Source organism: Melanerpes formicivorus, unplaced genomic scaffold, assembly GCF_026170545.1.
Source record: "Melanerpes formicivorus ecotype bairdi unplaced genomic scaffold, bMelFor1.0.p_v2 SCAF_3, whole genome shotgun sequence".
NCBI classification, from domain to species: Eukaryota; Metazoa; Chordata; class Aves; order Piciformes; family Picidae; genus Melanerpes; species Melanerpes formicivorus.
This window is the reverse complement of record NW_027142355.1, coordinates 4554471-4566500: the sequence shown is the minus strand read 5'-3', so window position 1 is coordinate 4566500 and position 12030 is coordinate 4554471. Positions and strand designations below refer to the sequence as shown.

Below are 12030 nucleotides of genomic sequence, written 5' to 3'. Positions count from 1 at the left end.
TTCTTCCTCCTCCGTCAGCCGGTAACTGGGAGAGATGTCTCCTGGCTTTGGGCCTGGCTAGGCCCAAGGTCATGGGAGGATGGGCAGTCTCAGGTCTGGCCAGCTGAGACTAGCCTAGCAGTGGGAGGGGGAAGAAGCCCTGGGGGACTTGGGTGTACCCTCAGGTGGGGATGGGATCTGTCTGGGTGTGCTTTGGGATCTTTGTCACTGTGCTTTTGGCTTTCTGTAAAAGTTCACTGCTTTCTATTTAAACTTTCCATCACTTTTGCAATCCGTTTGTCTGAGTGTTTATTGTTGCCAATGGTGGGGAAGATTAAGTCTTAAGTCTAGGAATTGCCAGTTTAGAATAATTATGCCACTGAGAAATTTCATGTAGTGACTTTGATAACTTAAAACTTCCTATGTATGTTTAACAAACTATATTAAATGTTGTGTTTCACCACAATAAATTTAGTACTCTTCTTTGCAGTGATCCTCCGTGCCATCCAAGAAAACAGAAGCTGAACTCTGTTCTGAATATAAAGCAAATATTATTATTAATGGATTTAGATGATTAACAACTTTCCTCAACAGCATCCAACTGATCAAGCATCTTAGACAAAATCCAGCCTAGTTAATGACACCGTAATGCTATTGACACACAGAAAATATAAATTGCAACATTATACCAATTCCAATTAGCTGTCATCACCTGAAATAATTAAACAACAAAAGTTCTTAAGATAGCAAACAACTAATGAAATTGTTTAAATATTTTCCCTTCTCATGTTGCTTCTCAACAAACATCGTTATGGTATGATTGATTCAAATTTTACTTGATGTACAATTGCATAAAATAGATTTTGTTGTCAGGAAGAACTCTGTAAAAAAAGCTTCATGGTATAGTGCCACTCTAGGCTAATGGGTGTTTTTTTCCTGCTGCTTTTTCACTCTCTGTGAGACTAAAGATAGTATGGTATGAGTTGGAAGGGTCCTTTAAAGGTTATCTAGTCCACCTCCCCTGATGTGGGGAGGGACATCTTTCACTAGATCAGGTTGCTCATAGACCCATCCAACTTGACCTTCATAGAATCATAGAATCAATAAGGTTGGAAAAGACCTCAAAGATCAAGTCCAACCTGTCACCCAACACCTCATGACTACTAAACTATGGCACCAAGTGCCAAGTCCAATCCCTTTTTTAACACGTCCAGGGAGGGCAACTCCACCACCTACCTGGGCAGCACATTCCAATGGTTAACAACTCTCTCTGGGAAGAACTTTCTCCTCGAGCCTAAACTTCTCCTGGCACAACTTGAGACTGTGTCCTCTTGTTTTGGTGCTGATTGCCTGGGAGAAGAGACCAACCCCCACCTGGCTACAGCCTCTCTTGAGGCAGTTGTAGAGAGCAATGAGGTCACCCCTGAGCCTCCTCATCTCCAGGCTAAACAACCCCAGCTCCCTCAGCCTCTCCCTAGCCCAGGGCTTGTGCTCAAGGCCTCTCCCCAGCCTCGCTGCCCTTTTCTGGACACATTCAAGAGTCCCAATATCCTTCTTATATTGAGAGTCCCAGAAGTAGCCACAGTACTCAAGGTGTGGCTTGAGCATGTAGTCTTCAAAAATTAAAACCCTGATCTGGAAATAATTTTGTGCAACTGGAAAAATAAAAACAACCACCAAAAACAAAAGAACAAACAAAACATTCCTCCTCTGCAAGGATAAAAATCTAAAGCATGGCATTTTGTTTAATCAGTGGCATCTGCTTCATTGTAGCTCAGATATTTTCTTTCTGAAAATTGTGCATTATTTTGAGAAATACATTTTGCAATTCACTGCCAAGCTTGTGTTTTGTATGTTTGAGGAATATTATCAGCACTTGGTTAAATGAGAAGGCCTACAGATCTATGTTTGCTCTAGCACAGCCTTTATCACCTTGTTCTGTGAGGAATGTACACATTCCTGTGCAAAGATGTTTGAAAAGTCTGTGCTGAATACTCCAAGAGAGCATGGTACATGGCAAACACATCTGCCTCTGTAGCCAGTCATGTGGGCACACAGATTTTCCCAGGCTTTGGGAGCATCTCTTCGGGTGAGGAGACTTGACCATGAAGATTTGCTATCAGTTAAAGCTTTGGGGCACGGTGCAATCTTAGATTCACACAGCACCAACTACATGGCAATCATTAAACAAGAATAGACATGGAGGCCATATTTTTGGAAGGCAAAAATTTGTTAAATGTAAATGATTCAAGATTAGTGTTCTGCTTTGTGCTGGAGTTGTGTGACAGCATCCTGGAGGATGTGTATTTCGAAGAATGATATTATTGCTTGTCAGTCACTGAGCAGGATGTGTAGCAAGATGGAACGTGTTTGAAGGCTTCATGGGTCTTTAATCACATATTGATAATTAGCAAGAAAAGTTTGCCAGAATTTAGGAGCACAGTAATCAGTTGCCCAAAGGCAGAAAGACATCCTTAAAAGGGCACATTGAAAGCCATGTAGAGAAGGCTGAGACATTCAGTGAAGCTTCTGGAATGAAAGTGGTGCAAAGCATTGGATAAAGAAGGAGTATGGCATTTCCTTCATCAAGGACAGTACTGAGCTCAGCATAGAGGTTCTGACCAAGTAAATAACATGCTGTGGAAGCTGATTGGCAGGTTCCCCTGGCAGGTTTCCAGATGTGTTCCAGTATTTGGAATTGATCTCATCTGCTTAATGTCATGCTCCACACAGGCAGCACTCATAGCAGAACTTACTTACTTTAGGCACAATATTGCATTGATGAAGCTAAATTGCTTAAAATTCTGAAGTCAGCTTGCTTACAGCCACTTTAGAGGTCAAGAGAATCATAGAATTGTTAGGATTGGAAGGGACTTCAAGGGTCATCCAGTTCCAATCACCCTGCCATGGGCAGGGACACCTCATACTAGATGAGGTTGCTCAGAGACACATCCAGCCTCATTCTTAAAACCTCCAGGCATGGGGCTTCTACCACCTCGCTGGGCAACCTCTTCCATTGTCCCACCACCCTCATGGTGAAGAACTTCTTCCTAGCATCCAATCCGAATCTACCCATTTCTAGTTTTATTCCATTCCCCCTAGTTCTATTATTACCTGACACCCTAAAAGTCCCTTCCCAGCTTTCTTGTAGGTCCCCTTCAGACACTGGAAGGCCACAATTAGCTCTCCTCAGAGCATTCTCTTCTCTAGACTGAACAGCACCAACTCCTTCAGTCTGTCCTCATAGGAGAGGTGCTCCAGCCCTCTGATCATCCTTGTGGCCCTTCTCTGGACACATTCCAGCACCTCCATATCTCTCTTGTACTAGGGGCTCCAGAACTGGACGCAGTACTCCAGGTGGGGTCTCACCAGGACAGAGTATAGAGGGAGAATCAACTCCCTGGCCCTGCTGGCTATGCTTCTCTTGATGCAGCCCAGGATGTCACTGGCTTTCTGGGCTGCAAGTGCACACTGGTGGCTCCTGTTGAGCTTCTCAACCAGCAGCACTCCCAAGTCCTTTTCTTCAGGGCTGCTCTCAAGCCAGTTGCTGTCCAACCTTTATTGGTGCTTGGGATTGTCCTGACCTAGATTCAGAACCTTGCACTTAGTCTTGTGAAGCTCATGAGGTTGTCATGGGCTCATCTCTCCAGCCTCTCAAGGTCCCTCTGGATGGATCCCTTACCTCCAGCTGTCTGCTTGGTGTCATCAGCAAACTTGCTGAGGGTGCACTCAATGTCACTGTCCATGTCGCCAACAAAGATGTTAAACAAGACTGGTCCCAGTACTGATCCCTGAGGGACTCCGCTTGTCGCTGGCCTCCACTTGGACATGGACCCACTGACAGCTACCCTTTGGATGTGTCCATCAAGCCAGTTCTGTATCCACTGAGCTGTCCTTCCATCAAACCCATACTGCCCCAGCCTGGAAACCAGGAGGCTGTTCAGGGCAGTGTCAAAGAATAGCATAGCATAGCATAGCATAGCATAGCATAGCATAGCATAGCATAGCATAGCATAGCATGGCATGGCATGGCATGGCATGGCATAGTATAGCATGGCATGGCATGGCATGGCATGGCATGGCATGGCATAGCATGGCATGGCATGGCATGGCATGGCATAGCATAGCATAGCATAGCATAGCATAGCATAGCATAGCATAGCATAGAAGGCTTTGCTCATGTCCCTGTAAATGATGTCAGTTGCTCAGCATTAATCTATTAATGCTGTGACCTTGTCATAGAAGGTCACCAGGTTTGTCAGGTAGGATTTGTCCTTGGTGAAGCCCTGATGATTGTGCCCAATCATGTCTTTGTTATTCTTCTGCCTCAGCAGTGCCTCTAGGAGGATCTGCTCCATGATCTTACCGGGCACAGAGGTAAGACTTACTGGCCTATGGTTCCCTGGGTCATCCCTCTTTCCCATTTTGAAACTGGGGGTTATATTTCCCCTTTTCCAGTCAGTGGGGACCTCCCCAGACTGCCAGAACTTTTGCAGTATAATAGAGAGTGGTTTAGCAACCTCATCTGCGAGCTCTCTCAACACCTCTGGGTGTATCCCATCAGGTCCCATGGACTTGAGCACTTTGAGGTTCCTCAGATGGTCATGAATTGATCTTCACTGACTATGGGCAGTTCCTTCTTCCAGCCCCTGCCATTATCTTCCATTATCTGGGAGTGTGGCTGGGGCCCTTGCCAGTGAAGACTGACGTAAAGAAGTCATTGAGAACTTCAGCCTTCTCCATGTCACTCATCACCAGCTCACCTGTTTCCTTTCTGAGGGGCCCCACACCTTCCCTAGGCTTCTTTTTACCATTAATATACCTACAGAAATTTTTACTGTTCCCCTTACTCTCCCTGGCTGGATTTAATACTAACTGAGCTTTAGCTTTTCTAACCAGGTCTCTTGCTGCTCAGGCAGCTTCCTTATATGCCCCCCATTCCAGCTGTCCTTTCTTCCACTCCTTGTAGAGTTTCTTTTTGTGTGCCAGTGTGTCCAGGAGCTCCTTGCTCATCCAGGCAGGTCTCCTAGCATTCTTTCCTGCTTTCCTCTTTGTGGGTATACTTTGCTCCTGGACTTGGAGAAGGTGATCCTTGAATGTGCTGCCCAGGGAGGTGGTGGAGTCACCATCCCTGGAGGTGTTCAAGAGGAGATTGGACATGGCACTTGGTGCCATGGTCTAGTCATGGGGTATGCGTTGATAGGTTGGACTCGACGATCCTTGAGGTCTCTTCCAACCTTAGTTATACTGTGATACTGTGAATACTGACCAGCTGTCCTGGGTGCCTCTTCTCTCTAGGGCTTTGTCCCATGATAATTTGGCCAGCAGATCCCTGAAGCAATCAAAGTCTGCATGCCTAAAATCCAGGGTTGCAAGTTTGGGATGAGTCCTCCTAGTTGCCCTGAGGATCTTAAATTCTATTGCTTTGTGGTCCCTGCAGCCAAGGTTATCCCTGAGCTCACGTTAGTGACCAGCCCTTCCCTATTGGTGAGAACAAGGTCCAGCATAACACCTTTTCTCATTGGTTCCTCTACAATTTGGAGGAGGAAGCTGTCATCTGTGCATTCCAGGAACATCCTGGAATGCTGGTACCCAGATGCATTGTCCCTCCAGCAGATGTCAGAGTGGTTAAAATCCCCCATGAGGACCAGAGCCTGTGAATGTGAAGCCACTTCTGCTTGCCTGTGGAGTGCCTCATCTGCATTGTTCTGCTAGTCAGGTGGCCTGTTGAAGCCCCCTACAGTAACATCACCTTCCCCTGTCTTCCCCTTAATCTTCACCCATATGGTCTCAACTAGCTCATCTTCCTTGCCCAGGTGGAGCTCTGCTGATTCCAACTGGTCACTGATATAGAGAGCAACACCTCCTCCTGTCAAGGAGGAGTGTACCAAGGAGTGGTTTGGGAGACAAAGACTGATATAGAGAGAGACTTAGTATAATTAGTCTCAAGTAACTGGACTTTGTAAAGATTTCAGGGTGCTTCAGGTGTAAGATACCAGAATCTGGGCTTTTTATTGTTTTCAAATCCTGTTGTTCATTTGTATTTTACACTTATAAGGGCATTTTACATGTAGTTTACATCTTGGAAATAGTACTTTATATCACTGGCCAGTGATGCTGGTGGGAAGATTCACAGGAACAGAACACCTGGCATGAATAATGAGCATATTAGAGGAGGTTTGTGCTATCTAGAAGATAGGATTCTGCTTCAGAAAGATTATATAGTAATTGCTAAAACACTTTGAGGGGAGCAGGGTGGCTCAGCTTGGTAGTGCATCAGACCCTTAATGGGAAGGTCGTGAGTTCAAGCCTGCAGTGGGCAGTAGTGTCTTCCCTACTCTAGTCATGTGGTCTGTGGTGACAGGTTGGACTCGATGATCTTTGAGGTCTCTTCCAACCTTAGGAATACTGAATAACTTGAACTGATTCTAAGACAAATGCTGTAAGTAAGGCATCTTGGCCTGCATCAGGAATAGTGTGACCAGCAGGAGCAGGGAGGCGATTCTCCCCCTGTACACTGCACTGGTTAGGCCACACCTTGAGTCCTGTGTCCAGTTCTGGGCCTCTCAGTTTAGGAAGGATGTTGACTTGCTGAAACGTGTCCAGAGAAGGGCAACGAAGTTGGTGAGGGTTTTGGAACACAGCCCTGTGAGGAGAGACTGAGGGAGCTGGGGTTGCTTAGCCTGGAGAAGAGGAGACTCAGGGGAGACCTCATTGCTCTCTACAACTACCTGAAGGGAGGTTGTAGAAAGGTGGGGGTTGGTCTCTTCTCCCAGGCAACCAGCACCAGAACAAGAGGACAGAGTCTCAAGCTGCAACAAGGGAAGTTTAGGCTGGAAGTTAGGAAGAAGTTCTACACAGAGAGAGTGATTGCCCATTGGAATGGGCTGCCCAGGGAGGTGGTGGAGTCACCATCATTGGAGGTGTTCAGGAGGAGACTTGACAGGGTGCTTGGTTGCATGGTTTAGTTGATTAGGTGGGTTGGGTGATAGGTTGAATCTTGAAGGTCTCTTCCAACCTGGTCTGGTCTATTCTATTCTATTCTATTCCATTCTATTCTGCAGGTAACGTTGAAAAAATCATCTCAGGACAGAGGAATTTTATTCAGAAATGAAAGAAATCATAAAACCTCCTTACAATGAATAGTGGACTTTTTAGCCTTTGAAATTTTCAAAGTAAAGCCATTGGGCTTTGTTTCTCTCCAGTTTACTTGCTTTTATGCAGTAAGGAGTCTGGAAACACATTCAATATGTCAGGTTCTGTCCATTCAGGAATATAGCTCGAATGCAGGTATGAAATGTGCTTCTTCCCTCATCATATGCTGAAAATAGATTTCATCTGCTTTCTGTGAACTACTTCTCAAAAAGTTGTCAATAATCTTTTCCAAATAGCACTTTCTCCACAGTTCTGTGGTTTAGAAGCAGAAATGCAAGGAAAATTGGAAAGAAAAAGTGGGTTGTAGGCTTTTTTTAACCACCACTCTTCAGCAAATCAGGCAAAGATAACAGGAATGGAATATCCAAATTATTTCAGAAGCTTCCATCCTCAGTGTGGTGATAAACCTTGCATATTGTTCAGTCTTTAATCTCACATAATTAAAATTCCATAAAGGTACTTATTTTCTTGTTGCTCTGTATGTCAGTTTACTTCCTTTTCCATAAAAATCTCATTGTCCATGATGGAATTCTGCTAAGCTTAGAGGACACCATTCCTTAGGAGAAGTCCAATGGAAAAATGAGAAAATACAGTTTAAAATGCATCAAACTGCATTCCATAAAGATTTACTAACTTGCAGAGCTTTTAGAGCATTTGTAGTTGTTGGACCATTTTTCTCTTGTTATACTGGATATGTACTTAGAAACTGGAGTTATTCAGGACGGGATTTCTTCTGACATTTCATCTGACACCACTAGGTGCTAAATCTTAGATGTGCTATTGCATTTTCTCAACATCTGTTGTTTTGATTCCCCTGTGGTTTTAAGAGAAACAATTCTTGATCTAGGCCCAGCACAGCACTTTCATCTTATTTCTCTTCACCACTGATTCAATGGGAGACTGTCTCTGACAGGAGACACCTGTGGCTACACATCCAGTTCCACCACTGATCCTCAGTGTAATTCTGGCTACTTTAATATCCTTGCTTCCACATCTGTAACAGGGAGAAGGGTATGGAGAAGGAGAGTTTAATTCTCTCCCAGAAGATTCAGTCCCAGAATCTGTTACACTTTTGAGGAAAAATAATGAGCAGTAACAAGAGGAAGCAACCAGGCAAAATCTCCTGAGCTAGTTAAAAGCCTTATGTATGCAAGACCTCAGGAAATCACTGCTTGGGATTTAATTTGTGTGCTTTAAATTTAGTAAACATTTGTTCTCAGTGGCACCTTTCAAAAGGTGACAATCCATGTTGTTCTCATACTGAAAATGTTTCAACTTTCTCTGTTGGTAAAGAAACACTTTGATCCCAGTCAATGGTCTACACTAATAAAATTTGCAACATTTTCCTCTTCATGCAGTGATGAGGAGGGAGTGAATGCTAATTATTCAATAATAAAAATGAAGTTTATAAATCCAGTGCAGCCTTGTTTATTGATGAGTACATGCTGTATCCTGTTTGCTTAAACTGTAAGACTGAAGGCAAAAAGAGTTGTTTCTTTCTCAGTGCTTCAGGTCTCTTGCAGCCGTTCTTGGCTGCAGACAGCTTCTTAAGACTTTTTTCCCAAACAGGCAGGGGTTAGGGTTAGCACAGACATCTAAAATTGAGTTAGGCATCTTGATCCAAACCATTTGCTTAGGGCTTTTTGATTTCAGTGAAGAGAAACACTCGTCTTTAGAGTGTAATTCATCTCAGCCTGGTATAAGCACCTCAGCTGAGCAGGGTGGAAGCACTTACATCTCTCTGCACATTATGAAAAGAGGTTATGGTGACCATTTTAGATATGGATATGGATATATTCAAATGTATTCTAAACCAGTTCTCAGATTACTGCATGAATTCTCACCCATGATTCATGGGTGAATTTCATCTTGAAATGTTGACTGGAATACATATATTAAATCTAAATATTCAGCACTCCTACAGCACCATGCCCATAGTGCATTCTCTTTTCCATGTTAAAATCCATTTCATTAGAGAATTGGCTGCAATTTACCTTTGTGAAGACTCAAGCAAAGAAAATGCTGAATACCCCAGGACTATGTGCAGTTTGCCTTCCCTTTTGTTTACTAAATCCCTCTATTCTTCTGACATTCTTCTGACATTTTATCAGAAATTTTCTTTGCAGTCTTCAATTGAAATATATTTCACATCACAATCTTCCTGAATTTATTAACCTGTATTTTTCTGTTATTCCTTTATAGCAATCCTTTTGGGTGCTTTGAAGCTTTCCATATGCAAGCACCATAGTGTTACTCTCTGCTTACTGTCTCTGAACTCTTCAATCCAGGTTTATTATTACATATTTAGAGTAGTCCCTTTCAAAAGCTACCAGTTCAGTTGAACTTCTTTATCCTTTACATTGTCTTCTCAGGAGACCTCAGTCTCAGCTCCCAGTTCATTCTGTGCAGGAACAAAGGCTGCTATTTCATTCTTATCGCTTTCATCCCCAAATTTTTTCGCACCTTTGAGTTTTCAGTCAGTTCCTTCCTGGTAGTTAGATTTGAAGTAACATCTCTCCTAGTAAAACCAAACTCCTGCCTTTCTAAAACAAAAAGTTTGTCTGCAGCACTGGCAATCCTATAATTTGATTTGACGGTACCCTGGCAGATGGAATCCTTATAATCAAAAAGTTACAGGAACAATAAAAACCTGCCTTTCTACCTGGTCTTTGGATGGCTCTGACTAGCTCAAAGGCTCCTTCATCTGTCTCTTCTTCCAATCTCCCACCTCATGCAAGACCCTGAACATAAAGCAGTGTGTTCTTTCCCCTTGTGATCTTCACCCACAAATAGTGTAGGAGCCTCTTTCCTTCATTTTCCTCTTCTTTATTTGATGTTATTTTGTGGTGCTACAAAGACTACCAAGTTTTCTTGTGCTGAAAACAGGAAGATTCAGGCAAAATGCTTTATTTGTTTTTCACTTTTGCCTCAAAGACTGTGCTACTCTAAGCTTTCCTCAAGGATTTATATGATGAACATTGAGCACCTTATCCTGTTTCTGTATTGAGAAGAGAAAATTAACTGTCATACACTCCCTGCCAGCCAAGGCATTACCCTCCCTGTTTTTCTCATATATTTCATATTTTAGACTGAAAGAATCAATAAAAAAGACTAAGGCTTGAAGGGGCTTCTGCAGGTCACCTAGTTCAACCTTTTGCTCAAAGCAGAGCAAAGTTCAGAGCTACATCATTTTGTTCAGAACCTTGTTCTATCAAGTTTTGAGTATCTCCATAGACGGAGAGGAATTTTGAATTCTGTTCAATAAAATGATCTTACATGTATTTTCACATATTCAGTATATATTAATAGCTGTTTTGATTACCTACTAAAGCCAGCAACTGAGAGAGCACCTGAAATTTTTCATTACCTAGTTGTCTAAAACCTGCTCTAATTACATAAATTTGTTATGAGGAAGGGCAGTGAGAGAAAGTCATGAGGAGGCTGACATCTGGGCCTTGGTTTATGATGAACACTTATCTTATCAACCTACTGTTAATAAACTCACTAAAACAATAAAGAGCAAGATTTAATTTTAACTTGGTTTACTGGCCTGCTTTAGCAATGGCTAAAGGTGATAGCTTGGAAAAATATTAATCAGAGTCAGCTATTTAAAGGCAGACTTTATTTTTTGTCAGTTTCTGCAGGAAAGTGCAACTAGCAGTCGTCAACCATGAAGATTCTTAGCTACCTCCTGGTTTACCGAAGGTTCCTTCTCATTGTCCTCACCCCACTGCTTTTACTTCCACTTCCACTTATCATCAAAACCAAGGTAAGTGACCTGCTACCTATATGTCTACCTATATGTCAAGCCTGAGAGTCTCAAATCTTTTCAGAATCATGCAATCAGACCTTGAATAACTTCACGATCTTTGCTCCATGGATTACGTTTTTTTGTGGTCATTTTTATTTTTGGTCAGATCAGACTGCATGTGAAAGTAGAGAAGACAACAGCTTTAATGTAATATTCTGTGCTGGCTGCATGAAGTTCTGAATTATATATTTGTTTTCTTGTTCAGGAAATGTTTTTTTTCTCATTTAACATAATCTAGACTACCTGGAAAATTCTATCCTTACTGTTAGTTTTTTCCACTTTTAAATAGCTCTGTATGATTTTCTCATTTAACATCATTTAGCCTACCTGAAAAATTCTATCCTTACTGTTAGATTTTTCCACTTTTAAACAGCTCTGTACGATTCACAATGGAGAGGAATTGTCAGAAAGACAGCTGCATTTACCTTTTCAGCTGGTGATGAATTTTGTTAGTTTATCGTTGTTACGGATATTATTGCATTTATAAATGATAGGGCAAATATGGAAATATTAATGCAAATATTAATAACTTTCGTTAGTATGAAAATTTGCCAGAAACTTATTAAATAAATGTACAGCTAGACTATATATTTACAGTGGGAATGTACAGTATGCAGTCAATATAACAATTTTAACAATTTCATGCAAACGGGGAGGAAATAACAGAAAGAGAGAACCCCCTGGAGCGAAATGGTCCTTGATCACGGTGGAGAGAGACTTCATAGTTTCATAGTTTCATAGTTTCATTCAGGGTTGGAAGGGACCACAAGGATCATCTAGTTCCAACCCCCCTGCCATGGGCAGGGACACCCCACACTAGATCAGGCTGGACAGAGCCTCATCCAGCCCGCTCTCAAACACCCCCAGGAACGGGGCCTCGACCACCTCCCTGGACAACCCATTCCAGGGTTTCACCACTCTCATGGTGAAGAACCTCCTCCTCACATCCAGCCTGAATCTCCCCACCTCCAGCTTCATTCCATTCCCCCTAGTCCTATCACTACCTGATATCCTGAGAAGTCCTTCCCCAGCCTTCCTGTAGGCCCCCTTCAGATACTGGAAGGCGACAATTAGGTCTCCTTGGA

At 42.8% G+C, this 12030-nt stretch overlaps 1 protein-coding gene across 4 annotated transcripts in view; it reads left to right on the top strand.

Moving 5' to 3' along the window:
* Window positions 1-12030, top strand: part of SLC13A1 (solute carrier family 13 member 1) — a 56289-nt gene that overhangs the window by 21889 nt on the left and 22370 nt on the right. For all 4 annotated transcript variants that reach the window (XM_068165359.1, XM_068165351.1, XM_068165378.1 and 1 more), the window contains one exon: window positions 10770-10903. In XM_068165359.1, coding sequence (XP_068021460.1) covers window positions 10805-10903 — 99 coding nt within the window. In that variant the 5' untranslated portion in view covers window positions 10770-10804. The remainder of the gene's footprint in view (window positions 1-10769; window positions 10904-12030) is intronic.